This window comes from Sceloporus occidentalis, unplaced genomic scaffold (assembly GCF_023333645.1).
Source record: "Sceloporus occidentalis isolate IW3139 unplaced genomic scaffold, rSceOcc1.0.p SCAF_378, whole genome shotgun sequence".
NCBI classification, from domain to species: Eukaryota; Metazoa; Chordata; class Lepidosauria; order Squamata; family Phrynosomatidae; genus Sceloporus; species Sceloporus occidentalis.
This window is the reverse complement of record NW_028317358.1, coordinates 61,880-79,664: the sequence shown is the minus strand read 5'-3', so window position 1 is coordinate 79,664 and position 17,785 is coordinate 61,880. Positions and strand designations below refer to the sequence as shown.

The following is a 17,785-nucleotide window of genomic DNA, read 5'->3' as shown; positions in this document are numbered from 1 at the left end:
AAAGTGAATATCGCTCAGATATCATTCAAATATCATAAACACATCCCTTGTTTATTTCGTAAAACTAAATGGATTTTATTACTGTGATGTTTCAATACAAATAATATTTATCTATCTATCTTTCTATCTATCTATATAAATCCTTGACAAGTTGGGATTGCTATCTGACATTTGTCCTTGGGCTTAGATCTTGAACATTTGGTCTCTTGGATGATTTTTGTAGAAAATGTTTTCAGACGTGGCTTTTGAATGCTGTACTTCTGGGTGGATCAGTATCACAGCTCAACAATGAAAAGAACATTTGCAGTAGTGAGTTATATCAGTTTTGGGATGGTTTCGTTGGAGACATGTCTTCCCAGTGGAAGATGGCTTCACATGCTCAGCACACATTGAATTCTTAATCACTTGCATTCAGTTCATTGCTAATCATGAAGCTAATTGATGAGACGGAAGTTCGGAAAGCCCTGAGGCGAAACAGGCTTTGCAGAGATTTCCTGGACTCTGTCTCTTACCAGGTTAGTCACATCATTTATTACATTTATAAGTACATATTAGAAAACTACTATGTTTCGGTCTGAAATATACCAAGTTATTGTGGTTAGATAATTAGAACTGTCTACTTCCCTTAACAAAAGCTCAAAACATTCTCATTTTTCAACAAAAAGTGACCTTTGGCTGAAACTAGCCATTACCAGGTGCCTAAATTAATACCGTGATTGCCTTATGGGTAAGCATACATATTGGGGATTCTGTCCTACTATACGGCCTGATTACTTTATTATTAATGTATGCCCAATATGAGCTGTTACAGATGAGGTGATGACTATTTGTTTGTTATGACATCCAGATATGCTGCTGCTGTGGGCCGTCACCGTGTTCTCTCTGCTGCCAATGTTTTCCTAGCATTAAAGTGTCCACAGGCACCAGGCTTCTCTACACCTTCTTCCATATTATGGCCTCCACAGTCTGTTGCCTCATGCTATCTAGAAAGGTGTCAGAAGCTGTCAAGGAAAATGTAAGTGTGGAAATTACAATAACAATGATATAATATTAGTATACACATTTCAGGGTATTATAGAGAGATATTACTTTAAATATTCCTGAACATTTAGTTAAATATATTATCCAAAAGATGTTATGCTTGCTGCAAGCAGGACTGTCTTTACGATACCCAAAAGGGTCAACTGTCCAGGGCCCAAAGAGCTCCAGGAGCCCATACTCAGACACCCATATCACCACTGATTATTGCCAGAACATGGGTGGGGTGTGGGCATGGCCAGTCACTATTCCCCGGCTCAGAGGAGGAAGAAAACGAGCCGGAGACACAGAGAACCAGGCCTTAACCTGGAGACTCATGGTCAAACCTGGAGAAGTCCCAGGTATGCTCATCAGCAAGCAGCTCATTGGTCATGCATAAACCAATGCATGTCTTTTCTAGCAAAACCATCCCATAGAAATGGATTTAGGAAATCGACATGCTTACATTTTAATTAGCAATTTTTTTAGTTATGTCTTGGGAATGGCCATCTGCGAGTTCCTAATAATATACACATATATTGTTAAAAGAGAAAAGAATGCACAGGAATAGTAGATTGACAGTCAAATACATACATTGATGCTTACCACTATTGGCAAGCTGTAATTATTATATTTTTGTTTAACTACAGGTGCCTTGGTTTTCACTCCTATGCAAATACCTTCCCGGAGGAGCAGATTGCGATATTCTTGTAGGGTACACTGCTGTGTACAGAGTCTGCTTTGGGACTGCTTCTTTCTATTTCATCCAGGCTGTTTTCCTTGTAAATGTGAAATCTACACAGGAATTTAGGGCAATGGTCCACAATGGGTAAATTCATCACAGTAATTGATTTATATATATTTAATAGGAATTTTTTTTTAATTTGTATTCATTATTTTCCCACAAGGATGAGTTACACAAGTCACATCTCTGTATCTGTTTATCTCTTTATCCAACAGTTTTACATTTATCTTTGGTCCAAAACCGACTTAATTTATAGTTACAATAGTAGGAACCACAGATCAACTGGCGGTTTGCATGCTGAGATTGATAGTTATGTTATCGGTCTTAGGATGTAGTGATTAGAAATCATGGTTACTACATGACATCAAACACCTGCGCTGGCCATTTACCCCTGACCTTTAGAATTAGGTATATCTTTGCAAAGAGAATTGACTTATTACACCCAGCTGGGGTAAATGCATAATTAATTAGTACTACCACCTTTAACATTATTTTACATTCCATTCAGTAATACCCTTCTATGCCATGTTTAAATTATAACTTGAAATTTTGCACTTTTGGGTAGAGAAGGAAGAAAGGAAATTAGTAAAAAAAGTGTCAATAAGCATATAGGAAGGACCTCCTACATCTCTGATCCACTACATGATCCCATTCAGTCTTCTCCCTGGGAGCTACAAAAAGATAAAAGAAGTTATACATTTTATATTTATATCCCTACACTTCCACATCCCGTCTTCTTAGGTTAGTTTGTATGAAGCAAGGAAAAAAATATTTTTTCACAGTAATTTTCATTTGTAGAAATCTCATATTTTCTTTTTCAAGACTGTGATCATAATAATTTGGTCTTTTCTCAGGTTCTGGTTTTTAAAGTTCCTGATTCTGGTTGGAATGTGTGTTGCAGCATTCTTCCTCCCCACTGATTCATTTATAAGAGGTAAGAGAACGCATTACCTGTCAGTCTGCATCCATCAGGGGTGGATCATAGGAACCCTATTAGAAAAAGCCTACATATAGGGTTACAATAGGGCCCTGTGCCACTACGATGACTGCCAAGTCTCTCCAACCAGTTGTTACCTATTTTACATGCGTCTGAAACAAACCACAAGAGTTTTACTTTCCAAAAACGGATTTGGTTGCCAGCGAAAATGTATTCTTTATATACCACAGGGCAAGTCTTCCACATTAGAAAAAATCCTAACTCAATGTTATCTGGAGGCTTTAGAAACCACATACATCTTTTACATCTGTGTCGAGCTTTGTTGGTCCCATTTGGTTCCATGTTTTTCCTGAACAGTGAAGGATTAAATACCTTGGATTACAAAAACCATACATTTTACAGTGCCACTATCAGTTTTACTGTATTTACGTATATATATATATATATATATATATATGTTCTTAGTTTTCAGCCCTCTTTTGCCTTTTCTTGTAAATCTATGACTATTAACAGTGACAACCCTAACCCCTTTCTCCTCTTACCCCTTTGTTTGATCCTCAACACTTTTAATGAAAACTCAGGTTAAAATGGATAGTCCATTAAAACAAACAATGTTCAAAGTGATAGATCCTCGTCAAATATACTTCCTAAACTTTGCATCCCAACTTGAATGTATTTATTTATTTTAACAATCTTTTTATTCACAAATATTCCACAAAGAAAATTACAATTTAACAGCACAGCTATGATTATGTTGAAACCCCATCTAGTGCAAATTACCACTGTCTAATTTTGCCACTAGGGGGCAGCGTATTCCTAATAGTTAATCCACTAATTAGGGGGAAGCAAGTATAAATGTAAGAGGTGTACTCTTTCAAAGTCCTTTTATTCTTGTTCATGAACTATTAAATTAAAGGGGAAAAAGCACCAACATTTTAAAACTGTAGATTGGATGTTCTCCCATAATTTAAATAAATTGTAATTTAATTATCGTAAGGATTTGCGCTACATTTTTTACATTCATATAACCAGTTGTGGTGCTTGGAAAAACTTTACTCCAATAGTCCAGTAAAATCTTGGAGTGGCAAAAAAAGTGAAAAAATGTACTTGCATCCTATAACTTGCACTGCTTTTGTCCCTACAGCATGGCACTATGTCGGCATGTGTGGAGGTTTCTCATTCGTCCTCATCCAATTGATTCTCATAACAGCTTTTGCTCATACATGGAACAAGAACTGGTAAGACTTTTTACAGACCTTGAATATTCAAATAATCCATTGACCCCGTAAATTGCTTCCCTAACAACGACTATTTCTGGTACAGCTCATATTTGTAAACCTAAATGATAAGAAGAATCCTATGGAAGAATTAATCTGTCTGTTATGTATGTCTGTTTGTTATGTTATATACTACTTGTCCTGTGTACCCATTGTACAGTGTTGCAGAATATATGATGGCGCTATCAAACAATAAATACCGTATTTGCTCGATTATAAGACGACCCCTCAAATTTTGGATCTTATTGGGGAAAAAAAGAAAAGGCCTGAATATAAGACGACCCTAATGGGAAAAAAATCAAAACCACTGTTTTTGTGTTTTTTTCTTTTTTCTTTCTCACCTGTCAGTGGGAATAGCAGATCTATATGTCCCATCAACATGTCCCATCAACTTGTCCCATCAACATGTCCCATGCTCCTCAGTCACGCTTAAAGGGGTCTGGGAATCATGGGAAATGTAGTTCACTAGGTTGTGCCCCTAATTGAACCAGCTATGCAAATCATTCCTACCTGACAGTCTATGCTCCTCTTCACAAATTGTGAACAGGAGCACAGACTGTCAGGTAGGACTGATTTGCATAGAATCATAGGCACAAAACGTAAAAAACGAAGCTGGGTCAGGTGAGAACAGCGCGACCCACGTGACCCGCGCATCTGTTATGGTCACAGCTTCCGATTCGGCCGCATCGGAGGATGCTGAAGCCGCGGATTACGGAGGCGGCGGCTGCTGCCGCGGATTACGGAGGCGGAGGCGGCGGCTGCCGCGGATACGGAGTTGGCGGCTCCCGCGAATACAGAAACGGCGACGGCTGCCGTGAATACAGAAACGGCGGCGGCGGCGGCAGCTGCCGCAAATACAGAAGCGGCGGCGGTGGCTGCAGCTGATACGGCGGCGGCGGCTGTCGATGGAATTGTGAGGTATCGTGGGGGATGATCTGAGGCCTGATTACAAGACGACCTCGATTATAAGACGAGGTCGGTTTTTCAGAAGTTTTTTTCTGGAAAAAACCTCGTCTTATAATCGAGCAAATACGGTAATAGTAACCCCGGTGAACCTCTAAACTCTTGACCCTTCTTAAAGGACTTGAAGACCTGAATAAGGAAGTGGGTGTTTATATTATTATTGTTTATTATTTTATATAGCATCATCATATTCTGCAGTGCTGTACATATACCATAATACATTGTTGTCAGGGACGGATTAATGTAGGGGCTGATGGAGCTGCAGCTCCAGGCCCCTACCTGAAAATAGGCCCAGGCTGGCCCTCCGCTGGGCCGGGCACGCACTGAAGTAGCCGATGCGTCCGCACGACCGCCAGGGCCGTCTTTGGTGCGGGGCAAAACCCCATAGCAACCACAATTGCAGGATCGCAAGGGCCCTGCTGCTTACCTGTGCGTTGCTCCCACACACTGTGAGAGCAGTGTTTTTTGTACCCCCAGGGAAGCAGGAACCCAGCGGAGTCACGTGAACTTACATCACGTCACATGACCCTGCTCCGTTACAGCTTCCCCTGTGCAGTACCATAGAAGTTGCTCGCACAGAGTGCGAACAACGCAGAGGGAAGCAGCGGCCCCTGCGGAAGTCTGGGAGCAGCACCAAGAGATAAGCAGTGCAGGTAAGGGGGTGGGGAAGGGTGTAAGAACAAGTATGGGTGATTGAGGGAATGTGACGATCAAGTTATTTTGTTATTAGTGTAGACAGTCCAGGGTTGGTCAGTTGGCAATCATGAACATGAAAGCTGCAAGGTAACATGTACTGGATAGATAAGGATGATGCACGCTGTACCGGTAGGTCTGTGTACACACAACAACTGGTCCAAGCACATGCCACATTATGCATTCTGTATAATTGTTAATGTTTTGCCCAGCAAAGGTTTAAAACATTTGCATTGAAATATCCTGCTACAATATTGTGATGCAAAAGACTGCAGTCTTTTTTTTTTCAGAATTGCAAAATTACATATTCTAGCAATTTCTTTACAGTGCAATGAAAGTCTTGAATAAGCCATCTAAATGGTTAAAACACTGTGCCACATTTTTTTCTGGTGCTGTAAGAAATGCATTTCTTGGGGGTTTTTTTCGAACGCCAATTGCAAGGTCAGAATTCCTGAGATATGATTAAATTGGGAATGCTATATCACTTAACACATATTGAGCATTTCTTGAGGACAGAAATATCAGTAATTGTATAGGAAGGGTAATGAGTGGAAAAGAGACAACACAGATGCTGTCAACACTTCCTCCTTGTTTGGGGGCTAAGTGACTCAAAACGTTCGCTGATACATCAAGGGGCCGTTCTCTCCACGTGTCAGAAAATCTACAGCTTGAGAAAAATACATTTTACTGAAATCAAAGAAACCAAGCTAGGTTAGCATATTCCCTTTATACTGTCATGTACGTCACATCACAAAAGCCTTTATAATCCACAAAGACTAAAGCATAAATTCTATTGGTCTATTAAAAGAACCAAACAATGGATCACCAAACTATATAAAAAGAATGTATGTTAAAAATACAGAGAAACCTAAATACGCTCCCAGGAACTCAAGGCTCTCCCCTTAATCCTATACTCTCCTCTGACCCCAAAAAACGTGTAGCAATAAGTAACTTTCTCCCATCACTGCTGGAATGATTGGTTCTACTTGACCCAAAGGATCTAAAAATGTAGCAAAAAACTCTATCTTATCTACAATCTTACATGTGTGTCACCTCATTGGAGGCTTCATCAGGAGCTTGGTTGGAGCCTAGCGCTTAATATTTACTGTCTATGAATACATCAGTGGTGCCTTCACATCAAAGTATGTATTTCTCTGCAGAATTATACATGCAGAAGTGCTTTTGTCTACAATAAAGAACATTAAAATCTGTGCGCTGTCTGGGTTATTCATTCCGGGCAATTGGTCTTCAAACACTTCTCTCCTTTTTCCCAGGCTCACGGGGGCATCTAAAGACAAGAGATGGTATATTGCTGTTCTGGTGACCACCTTGCTCTTTTATTCCATGGCCTCGGTGGCCTTCTATTTCCTATATACTTACTTCACTCACCCAGCTGGATGTCTGCTTAACAAAGGGCTGATCTTCATGAACATCATCTTGTGCATAGTCATGTCCTTCATTTCCGTGACTCCATGTGTACAGCTCAGTAAGACTGCATGCAGCATTATTATTATATCTGGTTTATTATTACCATTTATTTATATAGCTGTAAGAAATTATCCAACACGTGAAGCAGTTTAGGAAATATAGAAATTGGTAAAAGAAACCAACCAATACATTAGATGGATAAGCCACTGGCCATTTCATTTAGAGTGAATGGAAACCGATACATCACAACAAACGAATCATTCTCTTAATATCGTAATATCATATAATCAGAGGTGTTCAACTAGAATATTTAGTTTAACTAGATATCTTTTTGTATGGTTACAAAACCATTTCCATTTTTTACACCATTAGAAGACTAAAAAGTCTTCTAATGGTGTAAAAAATGGAAAAAAAATATTAGCCCAAGAGTAAAATGGATACTCTAATAGAAATTGACACCTTTTATTGGTCCAACATTGAGACCTTGAGGTTTCCATCTGAACAAGAGACCTCTAAGGTCCTGAAAACCTATGTAAATTTAAATTCTTTTCTATGTTGGCCCAATAAAATGTATCAACATGAACCAAAGACTCATGGTGGTTCCAAATTGAAATAGGCAATATATATTCATCATAATCCCAGTAATTGTTATAAATAGTGTTAGGTATCAGGGTTTCACAGGACCTTTGCAATGAAGTTCTTTGTACATTATATATTCAGGAAGTGATACTAGTGAGGGAGCTACTTAATCTTTTTATTTATATAATTACAGTTCGGTATAAAGATTAAATTCTTATGTCTCCATAAAGACGCCCGCTGTGATTCATCTTAATTTATGATGATTTTGTCTGGCAGCAAAGTAAATAAAATAAGATGAGCCCCATAAAACCAGTATTTTCAGTGTTCATAGGAATCTGCTTTCATGTTTTTTATATGCCAAACATTCTTGTCCTGAATGGTCTTAGTGTGTCAAACATACGATTTATCATTATGTTACACCAATATGGTGTGTTTTGGGGAAAATGGGGACATAAGTAGAGCATTCCTTTATTAGAGTAAAAAAAATTTCACCACTTATGTAGTGATGGACACTTGAAAAACTAGATCATCTTCTGACGATTGATCCACTGTAAAGCTATACGGAATAATCATGATCGATTCCCTAGAGCTGTTACAGAACATGCTGCACTGTCATTATTCTATTACTAGAACTATTGGCCCACATAAAATTCAATGGCGAAAATTAGGTTGAGGAAACACCTGGATCTCATTAGCTGTTCTATTTACGCGTCTGTTGAAGAATCTCAATCTCTTGTCCCTCAGAGCAGCCGCGTTCCGGATTGCTTCAGGCCTCCATCATCAGCTGCTATGTCACCTACCTCACCTTTTCAGCCCTGTCAAGCCGTCCTCCAGAAAGAGGTCAGTGAAAAACCTGCTTGTAAGAAAAACAAAAGGTGTTCCAGGGAATGTAGCCTATCAGTCAACCTCATTCCACGTTTATTTAGGTTTCCCTTTTTGTGTCCTCACATCAACCTTCGCATGTGGGAACAGGAAAATGCCTCTTAATAATGAGATCAGATCCACTGCTAGCCTCCTATGTACCTTTTCTACGCATTTTTATTATGGAAATGTTTCTGGTGAAATGGTTTCCCATTATAGCCTGTAGTTATAGTTTACTATAGTTTATATCGACTACACACTATAATGGGCCAACAACATTATTTTATGTCGCAGATACAGTGTCCTTTTAATGACTTTTGAAGTCTGAAATTAACCCTATTAAATAATTCCCCTACATTGATACTTTTATTGCATCTTATTTGTTGTTTCTTATTTGTTGTTTCTTATTGTTGTCCAACCTGGGCATTTATGACTGCTCCGTTTTTTTGGGTTTTTGGTGCAGTACAGTACAAAGGGGAAAATCTCATAGTCTGCTATCCGAGCATCAGCCGAGACGGACTGCAAACAGAAGACGCATCTATAGCCATTATGGGAGCAGCCATTATGTATGCGTGTGTCTTGTTCGCATGGTAGGTAGATGTACCCTCGTATGAGCACACACTCCATTACAGAGTCTTGTTTTTAATTGTTTAATTATGTAAAAAATTGCAACTCATTTATAGGGTATGATGATTATAATAATGTTTTCTTTAGTTCTTCCACTCAGCTTTAGCATGTGTAATGTCCGGTAATTAGAGTGACCCCCTTCAACCTAACTGCCCCCCTATACACTTTAACACACATGGGAAACCAAAAGCCCAATGCATGTTTTATACCAGTGGTGTGCTGCTTCATGCCTGGACAGGACACACGTATTGTATATCCCAGCATGAGCACAGGCATCTCTCCTATTCAGATACATTAATACACTAAATACAAAGTGGGTTTTAAAATGTGATTCTGATATATAGTTTGAAATGTGATCTGAACATAGCAACCAATGGAGTGGCCCAGTTATCACGAACATTGCATTGGTTGGTGATGTAATAAGACCCATTTTCATTCTTTGCAATAATATTGCATTTTATGCCTAACCCTTATGGTATATTTTATGGTGACTTGAACCACAGAGGTGATCAGATGCTCAGAACACGGTGAAGCTTATCCAGCTGAAACATAACTAATGCATCTAGCGGTATAAAATGTTATGATATATGGAAGCTTGAGTTGTAAGTGTGTATGTGGCACTACTACATCCTGGGGGGGGTTAATAGCGGAGTTATTTTTTCTCTAGTTATGCATGCCAATAGAGCCACAGCATAACTATTGCTAAAAGTTTACAAAAATATTCTATGTTTAGACCAGGGCTGACACTACTATATAAACAGATAAAGCAGCTGCTGGTGCCCCCTCGGAAAATGACATGGAGAAACCTATAAATGGGTGACCTGGATTCATCATAAAGTTATATCTCTGTAATGCAACCAATGTATGATCTTCAGTATTGCATTGCTTTTGTGTTTTGGATCAGGCTGTAATTTTATGTGTAGCCCGACATTCATCAAACTACAGGTGACCGTCGTGGAGTGCAGATGTAGGGAGTGGAAGCCGGGGGGGGGGGGGGAGTATGCAGTAAATACGGAACCTAAACATGGAGAACGCATGAAAAATATGTATGATTATCTCATTCACCACAGCATTGTTTGCCAGCTGTTGCAAATCATAGTGTTATGAAATCCTACTAAGCCTGGAGTGGAAAGAAGTAAAAGGTCATAAACACAGCAGCATGGAAAGCTAGTGGAATGGCTGAGTCTCTGACTATGCTAAGTATTTGTCTTAATTAAGCCAAAGATTTAGACGTTCAAAGCACAGGGGCCAGTGGCAGCTGCCCTCTCTCATTCTATTCTTCACCGCCCGTCTACTTATGGCCGTGTGCTAAGTCTACACGCTGTAAATATTTGTAAATTGTTATGCACCCAAACCATTTACTGTAGCCAGCTAAAAAGGGGATCGGGTTCACCCCAAGACGTCTCCTGCCTGCTCCCAAATCATAGAAAAATAAATGTAGTGTCACATAAGCTTTTAGGACCTCAGTGGTCTCTTGTTCAGATAATAAATATTCAAGCCAGCAATCATTACACTGCCAACTCCCAAATTTATAACCGGTTCAAATCTAATCTACTCCTCTTAAATTCCACAGCGAGCTGTTATTTCATAATTGTTTTTTCGGTCAATGTAGTACAATTTACTGGAAACTTGTAGAAAGGAAGATCAGATTATAAGGCTTCTCATTCCACACTAAAATTAAGACATTATATATAAAATCTCTAGTTTAATGCCCCCATCTTATCTTATTTTGGGAAACTTCAATTTCCCTTTAGCTTAGGGTGTAAATTATAATTGCATTTTATACTTTACTACGAAATAAATGGAGACGAGTAATAATAATAATTTGTATATAGTCACAAGCGGTGGACTTAGCATAAGGAAGTTATGATGTCATATTATACTTCCCAAGTTTCACTTTTTTATGACACCAATTCCTCTGTCTTCTTTAAGAAGAAACAGTGTTCCCAGTTATAACTTATTAATTCTACGTTTTTCATGAAAAAATAATTGCAGTACACATAAATATATGAAGAATTAAACAAGGAATGAAGCATTGTGTTCATCCATAATGTCTAACAGAATGAAAGCCATAAAGTCATATACGTTGTGGGAATAACTGATGGCATAAAATTATTCTGCTCTGGAAATTGCTTTATCACAACCAGATCTGAGCCCAAGATGTCGTGTCTGTGTGGCGTGTATCTTGTTGATCAGGTCTTTGGGCAGACGTCCAATCACACAGTTTGAATGCCCATTAAAAAAAGGAATTTTACAACATAAGAAAGATATCTAGCTGAAAAAATGATTATGCCATAAATTTCTAGTGCATTTCTAAACAAGACTAAAATGAGCTTTTACTTATTTATTTTGCAGTAATGAAGCCTCCTATCTTGCAGAAATGTTTGGTCCAATGTGGATGATTAAGGTCTACACCTATGAGTTCCAGGTCGGTGGAATATAACATTTCTTTCTACAATTACCGTCCGTCTTGTTGGTTATAATTCTGATTTGGACAGTTTATGCAACAAAGTTTTTAAGCAGAATTACCTTGCCTGCATTTCCTTCCTGGTAGATGAGAATTAGATGCGCTCAATATCTAATATTTTAAAGTTCATGGGAAGTTCAGATCAGCGTGAAATATAGTATTGAGATAGAGAAGAACTCAACCAGAAATACCTATAACTGCATTGCATTTTAGAATAAACTTTGTTTGACCCATCCTTCCGCCTCCACAGGCACACCAGATACCTGCCTGTCTCTAATATCCAATGTAATTTATGTACTTTTACATATACAGCGTGGTCTGTTCAATATAATGTCCATGAACTGTGTAAGTACACAGAGTGATGAGGCAGGAGTGTCTCAAGATGTTAATTGAGTGGATATCTCATTTGGTCTGGAAAAATCACTGTATGTATGGACCCGGGGGCCACAGATTTCTGATAGCGCCCCTGGTTGTATACTATGTGTGGGTATAAATCACACTGTTGGCTGGTGCAGAAATACTGTAAGCAGCTCTAGTGATTTTTTGTCTTTTTACTCAAGGACCTATCTTCAGGACAGTTGAGACAAGAGTTGGCTTCAGTCCTTCACCCTACATAATGTCAGTCATTTTTGTTGCGAAACATGAAAAACAATAATTATTTGTTTTAATCACAGAAAGCATCCTGTTGTTTCTGTTGTCCAGAAGAGGACGAGGAAGGAGGTGAGGGATCATGCGTGATGTTCATGTTTGCGTTAAGAACAATTGTGTAATTGCATATTGTCAGTTTTAATGTTGTTGTTAATCTTTAGTGTCCCCCCTACTGTAATAGTGCTACGGAATCCGCCGGCACTCTAAGTATATGTAATGTAATGGAGCTGCCTTTAAAACTGATGTTCTAGCTGGTTGGTCCTTACTCTACCCTATGAGAACCTATAAGGATGTATCTATTTAAAGTGAGACTATCATGTAAATATCCGTGTTACTCACATAGACACATAATTCATAATAGTTAGATTTTTTTTAGGGAATTTTTTATTTTAGTTATTATGTATGGTAATAAATGACCATCTCATATATGTGGTGAGAGCTTAACGATGTTCTGTTCTGCTTAGTTTAACAAATGTATAATCGAGTATAGCATTAGACACACCATTTATAATACCGTCAAAGGCCCAGACACTTTCCAGAAATAAATATTTTATCATTTAAAAGGTTACCTCATTTATAAATTTTTTAGGGAATGCTTGTCATGTGACACAAGAACTAATAGATTGTTGTTATAGTAACTAAAAAAGCTTGTTCATTTTTTTTCTGTGATTACACATTCAGAGTAATGAATACATTGACAGATCTAGAAAAGAGTAGCTCCCGCCCGCTGCCGCTGATTTTCTGACCATTACCGCCAGCTCCCGCAACGTGTGTGTTCCACTCCCACAACATATGTGTCCAATCCGCCCACTCCCGGCGAACATTCTGTAACAGCTTTTAGAGAAGAATTGAATTCCCTCATTCACAGATGCTCATTCATTCCCTCATTCACAGATACTAATCATTCAAAGATACTCATTCATTCCCTCAATCACGCGTACTCGTTCATACGAGTGCGCGGGATTATGTCAGGAGCAGGAATCAGAAAGGACAAGTTCAATAGGGAGCAGAGCTCAATATGCAGGCAGAGGCGCTTAGCAGATAAGGCCAACAACGCTGTCAGGAAACGCCGAGGTACGGTACACAGGCGGGCCACGAGGTACAGGAGGAGCAGACGAGCCAAAGTCAGGACACAAGCCGAGGCACGGTACACGAGCGGGCAACGAGGTACAAAAGGGTCAGGCAAAGCCGTAGTCAAAGGAGAGCCAGGAATCACGAACCGTTTAGTAGATAAGGGTCAGGCAGGAGCGTGGTCAAAGGGAAGCCAGGTAGGTACACGGAGAATTACTAGAAAGGCGCACTCAGGATGTAGCAGGGAAGCACAATAACTGAGCACTGAGCAAAGCTCAGTGCTTGGTTTTAAACTTGCCGCTCGGGGGAAGCTCCGCCCCCGAGCGGGAGGCTACAGCGGCGAGCTCCCGCGAACCTTGTTCGGGGAACAATAAAGTTAATAGAGGGCGCGGTCGAGTGGAGAGGCCGGTAGGACACCTGCTGGATCCGATGCCCGCGGGTAGCGGGCATCCAGGTAAGAGACCGCATCGGGTCGCCGGACCCCGGCGGGTACCGCATCGGGTCGCCGAACCCTGACAGATTACTGTGACCCGCAGGTACATTATCTGACCGCCCGCTCCCGCCCACAACTCCTAAAAAACACCCGCAAGTTTTTGGACAGGTCCCGCAGTACCCACATCCCGATGCAGTCCTCAACTCCAGAGTGCAATTCATGAACAACATCTTTGAGCATGCTTGTGGAATATATCAGAATAGCTGTTTTCAGGCCAAGTAATGTTATCTTAGATTAACTTTTGTGCTGTGATTCTCTATGCCGGTATGTGATTTTCTTCAGAAATATCATATAAGCACACCTGCTAACCACTGTTTGTACCGGATCTGGCAGGGGACCGGAGCTGTGATGAAAATGAGGATAACAGCGGTGGGCAGACGGTGATCCACGATGAGCACGAGCGTGTTATTTACAGCTACTCCTTCTTCCACTTTGTTTTTGTCCTCGCCTCGCTCTACGTGATGATGACGCTCACCAACTGGTTCAGGTGCGCATTCTGAACATTCCCAGGTGCTTAATGTGTATTCTCTGCAGCACTAGGGCTCTGTTTACTAATAAGTGCCTATGATTTACAATACCCCTACCCAGAATCTAGGAGCCTCCCTCTACTCTTGTTTAGCATAGTTAGTAACGCACCCTTTGTATGTAATGGCCATGCAGTTAGGGCTTATGTAATTCTAGTCATGTCAGGAATTTTAAAGGCACAGTAATCCTTAGAATAAACAGAATATATATGCACTGTGCATATACACGCATAGTCATAGTAGTGTGTCCTTGGATATCCGTGGTATAACTCGTCTGAAACCCTGTAATTATTCTTCTTCTTCTTATTATTATGATTATATTTTATTTGTGGAGCAGATACGAAGAAGGGGCAATAGCGGCAGAATCACGTTTTCAGCATAACCTCCGTTGTATAAAAGAATGTGTGCATTAGTTTGGAAGGTCACCAGGAGTGATATTTTTTCAATCATACTAGATATTTTTGGCTAGGAGATGTGGGTAGAGGCAGCTTTCAGGGTGGTAGCAGAACCATTATGGTGCATTATGTGTGCACTTTAAAGATACTATTACTAAACCATTGAGTTCCAGATGATTCACTAGCAGTGAGAAATCGTTTGCCTCCTGGTGGTCCCATTTTACGCATCAGGTCTGTACACATATCTGTGTTCTAGGTGTATTAAATTATTTGTTATGTATAATTACCAGGAAACATTCCTTACGTGTGACTTGCTTCAGCCCTGTTAGTGGTAACGGCATAACTGTGATACAAAAATGTGTGTGACTTCTAGTGAATTAAAATGTTAAAAGCAGCAGTAATGCCCCCCTTAGCGCAGACACTAACCAAAACAAGCTATTCTATTAACCATGACTAGGGTGGTCGGCGATCTGACCCTTACAAAAAAAATACTGCAGTTTTTCTGAAGTAATACTGCAGTTTTTTGGACATGAAAAAACTGCAATACTGCACTTTTACTGCAGTATTACTGCACTTTTACTGCAGTATTACTGCACTTTTACTGCAGTTTTACTGCATTTGTACTTCACTGTACCCCAGTTGTACTGCAGTCATTTCTGTACGGAAGTACAAATGCAATAAAGCTGCAGCACATTGAAGAAAACTGTAGGTTTGCAATATAAAAAAAAAAGTGCAGTAAATATTATTTCTGTTATTCAACACAAGCAGTTTGTCACTCAGAAATGTCACATCTGTCAAAAATGTGTATTGAAGTGGTAATCAGAAGAAACTTAACAGACCCATTTGACTACACGTGGCCTGGGGTGCTCTATGTCCTGTAAAGAAGACCATTGTGGATAAAGCATAGACATAAAATAGGGAGCCTTTGCTAAAACAGGTTAGACATTGTTAGCCGTGGATGGGTGCGGATATCAAGATTTTCCCTGATGCTGCAAGATAAGTCTTACAGAGATCAGATTGGAGAGTTGTGACTGTGAAGGGGCATTGGTAGGCAGCACACAATGCATAATTTAATGGACTCTCATTGATTTAATCGCTATAGGCCTCTCACAGTGCATACGGAAGCCAAGGATTGAAAATGAAGGTCACCAAAGTTTAAACTACAACTCTCCCTTTAGCGAGAAGACGGGTTTTCACTTTAATAAGTGTTTTGTTTCCTGTAAGCTATATGTATATTGGATAGAATACTTTTCTCTACCTCCTTAAGGTGGAGTAGGGACGGGTATCTCACGTAAGCAGCTTGTAGCTACTGAAAGTTGCCTGAGAGCACAGCATGAAAGGGAGAATACAGTGCGTGAAATGAGTTGGCTGTCTCCCAGTTTAATTATTTATCTGGAGGGTGGATTCGCTTTTCTCACCCGTCTTTTACTTGCTATGCACATTTCAGCGAGTATGAGCAAATCTATACTTATTAATGCATTCAAAGCACCAGGTAGAATCATATAACCCCCTCAGACACCAAAATGTGAAACATTTAGATGGCCATAGGCTTCCTGTTGTTGTTTGGCTATACTCCTTGTAGTTAATTTACACAAGAGCGCTGGGAAATAAAATATGTAATATTGAAGGATCACGATAAGTAATGTTTGTGTCACATTGTATTTTCTGTTCTTTTAAAGCTATGAAAATGCATCACTGGAGACAATCTTCACCCATGGCAGTTGGCCGACATTCTATATCAAGGTGGCATCTTGCTGGACCTGCATCCTACTTTATTTGTGGATACTTTTGGCACCTGCTTGTTTTGCTGGATCAAGTCAGACACGCAGGAACGGTCCACCAAAACATATCCTGCGAAAAAGAGCTTTCAGAAGAGTGACTGTCTCAAAATGATGGCATTTTCTCGAACACACGGACGTAACATGTCATTACCATAAGCTTCCGCTCTGGCAACAATGTTTAGGAGTGAAATACTGCCAGAGGATAGTGAGCAAGAATTGGGAACAGTAAAAACCATAACTTTATTATGAACTGGCTTAGAAAATTGTCGGGTGAAAATGAAGCGGTGGGGCAGTGGTGCTCCCCATGTTGAATAGACTTTGATGGCACATTGAGGTGCTACATATTCAGAAATGTTGTTGCAAGATGCATACGCACTTTGGGAGACATTTTGCAATAGATGACTACGTACTTCTAAATACATCTCCTGCTGGTTCTGGCTGCCTGCAGACTATCAAATAAATATAGCACTAATGTGTGTGCAATAGCATTACATCAGATTGATATATTTTGTAGAAGTGAACGTTTCCAATAAGTCCACTTAGGCACACGCTATAGAAGGGTCATTGTCATGAGGCTCTGTTCCCTAAGGACAATACTATTGCGTATGATTTTTGTCAACAGGAACAGGGACTACCAGGATGTGAAAGAAGTTATAGCAACCATTACAAAGGACTACTTTTGATTCCCTGACATTGTTCCCTAAAGTACACCCAGCTCTGTGAACAGTGCAATATGGAGCTGCTGGTGCAGAAAGGACCGCTACTGATCACAGTGTTCCTGGCCACTGCAAAGCTCGCTGGGTTAAGCATCAGAAAGCCAGTGCTAAGAAAAATCTCTAATGAACTGACATTCCTATGCTGACCCTTGGAAAAGCCAGTCAATCCCCCAGGACTGAATGACACTTCCTTACAAAAGGTTATTTTGTATAAAACTGCCCTGTGTACTTGTTAAGCGTAGATTACTGTGAACGGTGTCAACTATTAACTATTTTAGTGTTTCCAATGCTTTGTTTTAGCAGCCCTAAATACCAAACAGCTTTTATAGAGAACATATTTTGGGACTAAGCCCTGCAGGCAACACAATAGAACTTGCATCCAAGCTGTGCAGTCTGCATACCTCTGCGTTCGTCTATACATAATGAGATTACTGCAATGAAGCTACCTGAAGTGTCCCATAAAAGCCTTAAGCATAAATCCTTCAAAGGATTTACCTTGACTGGCAAGGTCAGGCTAGATCCAAATTAAAATTACTCCAACTAATTCTTCATAGTACAGGGAA

General features: G+C 39.9%; 1 protein-coding gene across 1 annotated transcript; it reads left to right on the top strand.

The window, feature by feature from the left end:
* The first annotated feature begins 428 nt into the window (after positions 1-428).
* LOC149273395 (serine incorporator 4-like) lies at positions 429-16,618 on the top strand. Its single transcript, XM_089506359.1, has 12 exons — positions 429-515; positions 848-1,015; positions 1,668-1,846; positions 2,617-2,696; positions 3,844-3,937; positions 6,907-7,118; positions 8,384-8,479; positions 8,964-9,090; positions 11,483-11,555; positions 12,269-12,309; positions 14,129-14,293; positions 16,405-16,618. The coding sequence occupies exons 1-12, from the start codon at positions 429-431 to the stop codon at positions 16,616-16,618; spliced, it is 1,536 nt and encodes a 511-aa protein (XP_089362485.1).
* Positions 16,619-17,785: the final 1,167 nt, after the last annotated feature.

What these genes read in the sequence shown, in the direction of transcription:
- LOC149273395 (XM_089506359.1), top strand. Translation starts at nt 429, where the DNA reads ATGAAGCTAATTGATGAGACGGAAGTTCGGAAAGCCCTGAGGCGAAAC. An exon ending in TGGACTCTGTCTCTTACCAG is followed by an intron (nt 516 to 847) that starts GTTAGTCACATC and finishes TATGACATCCAG; the next exon opens with ATATGCTGCTGCTGTGGGCC. An exon ending in GCGTGTGTCTTGTTCGCATG is followed by an intron (nt 9,091 to 11,482) that starts GTAGGTAGATGT and finishes TTTATTTTGCAG; the next exon opens with TAATGAAGCCTCCTATCTTG.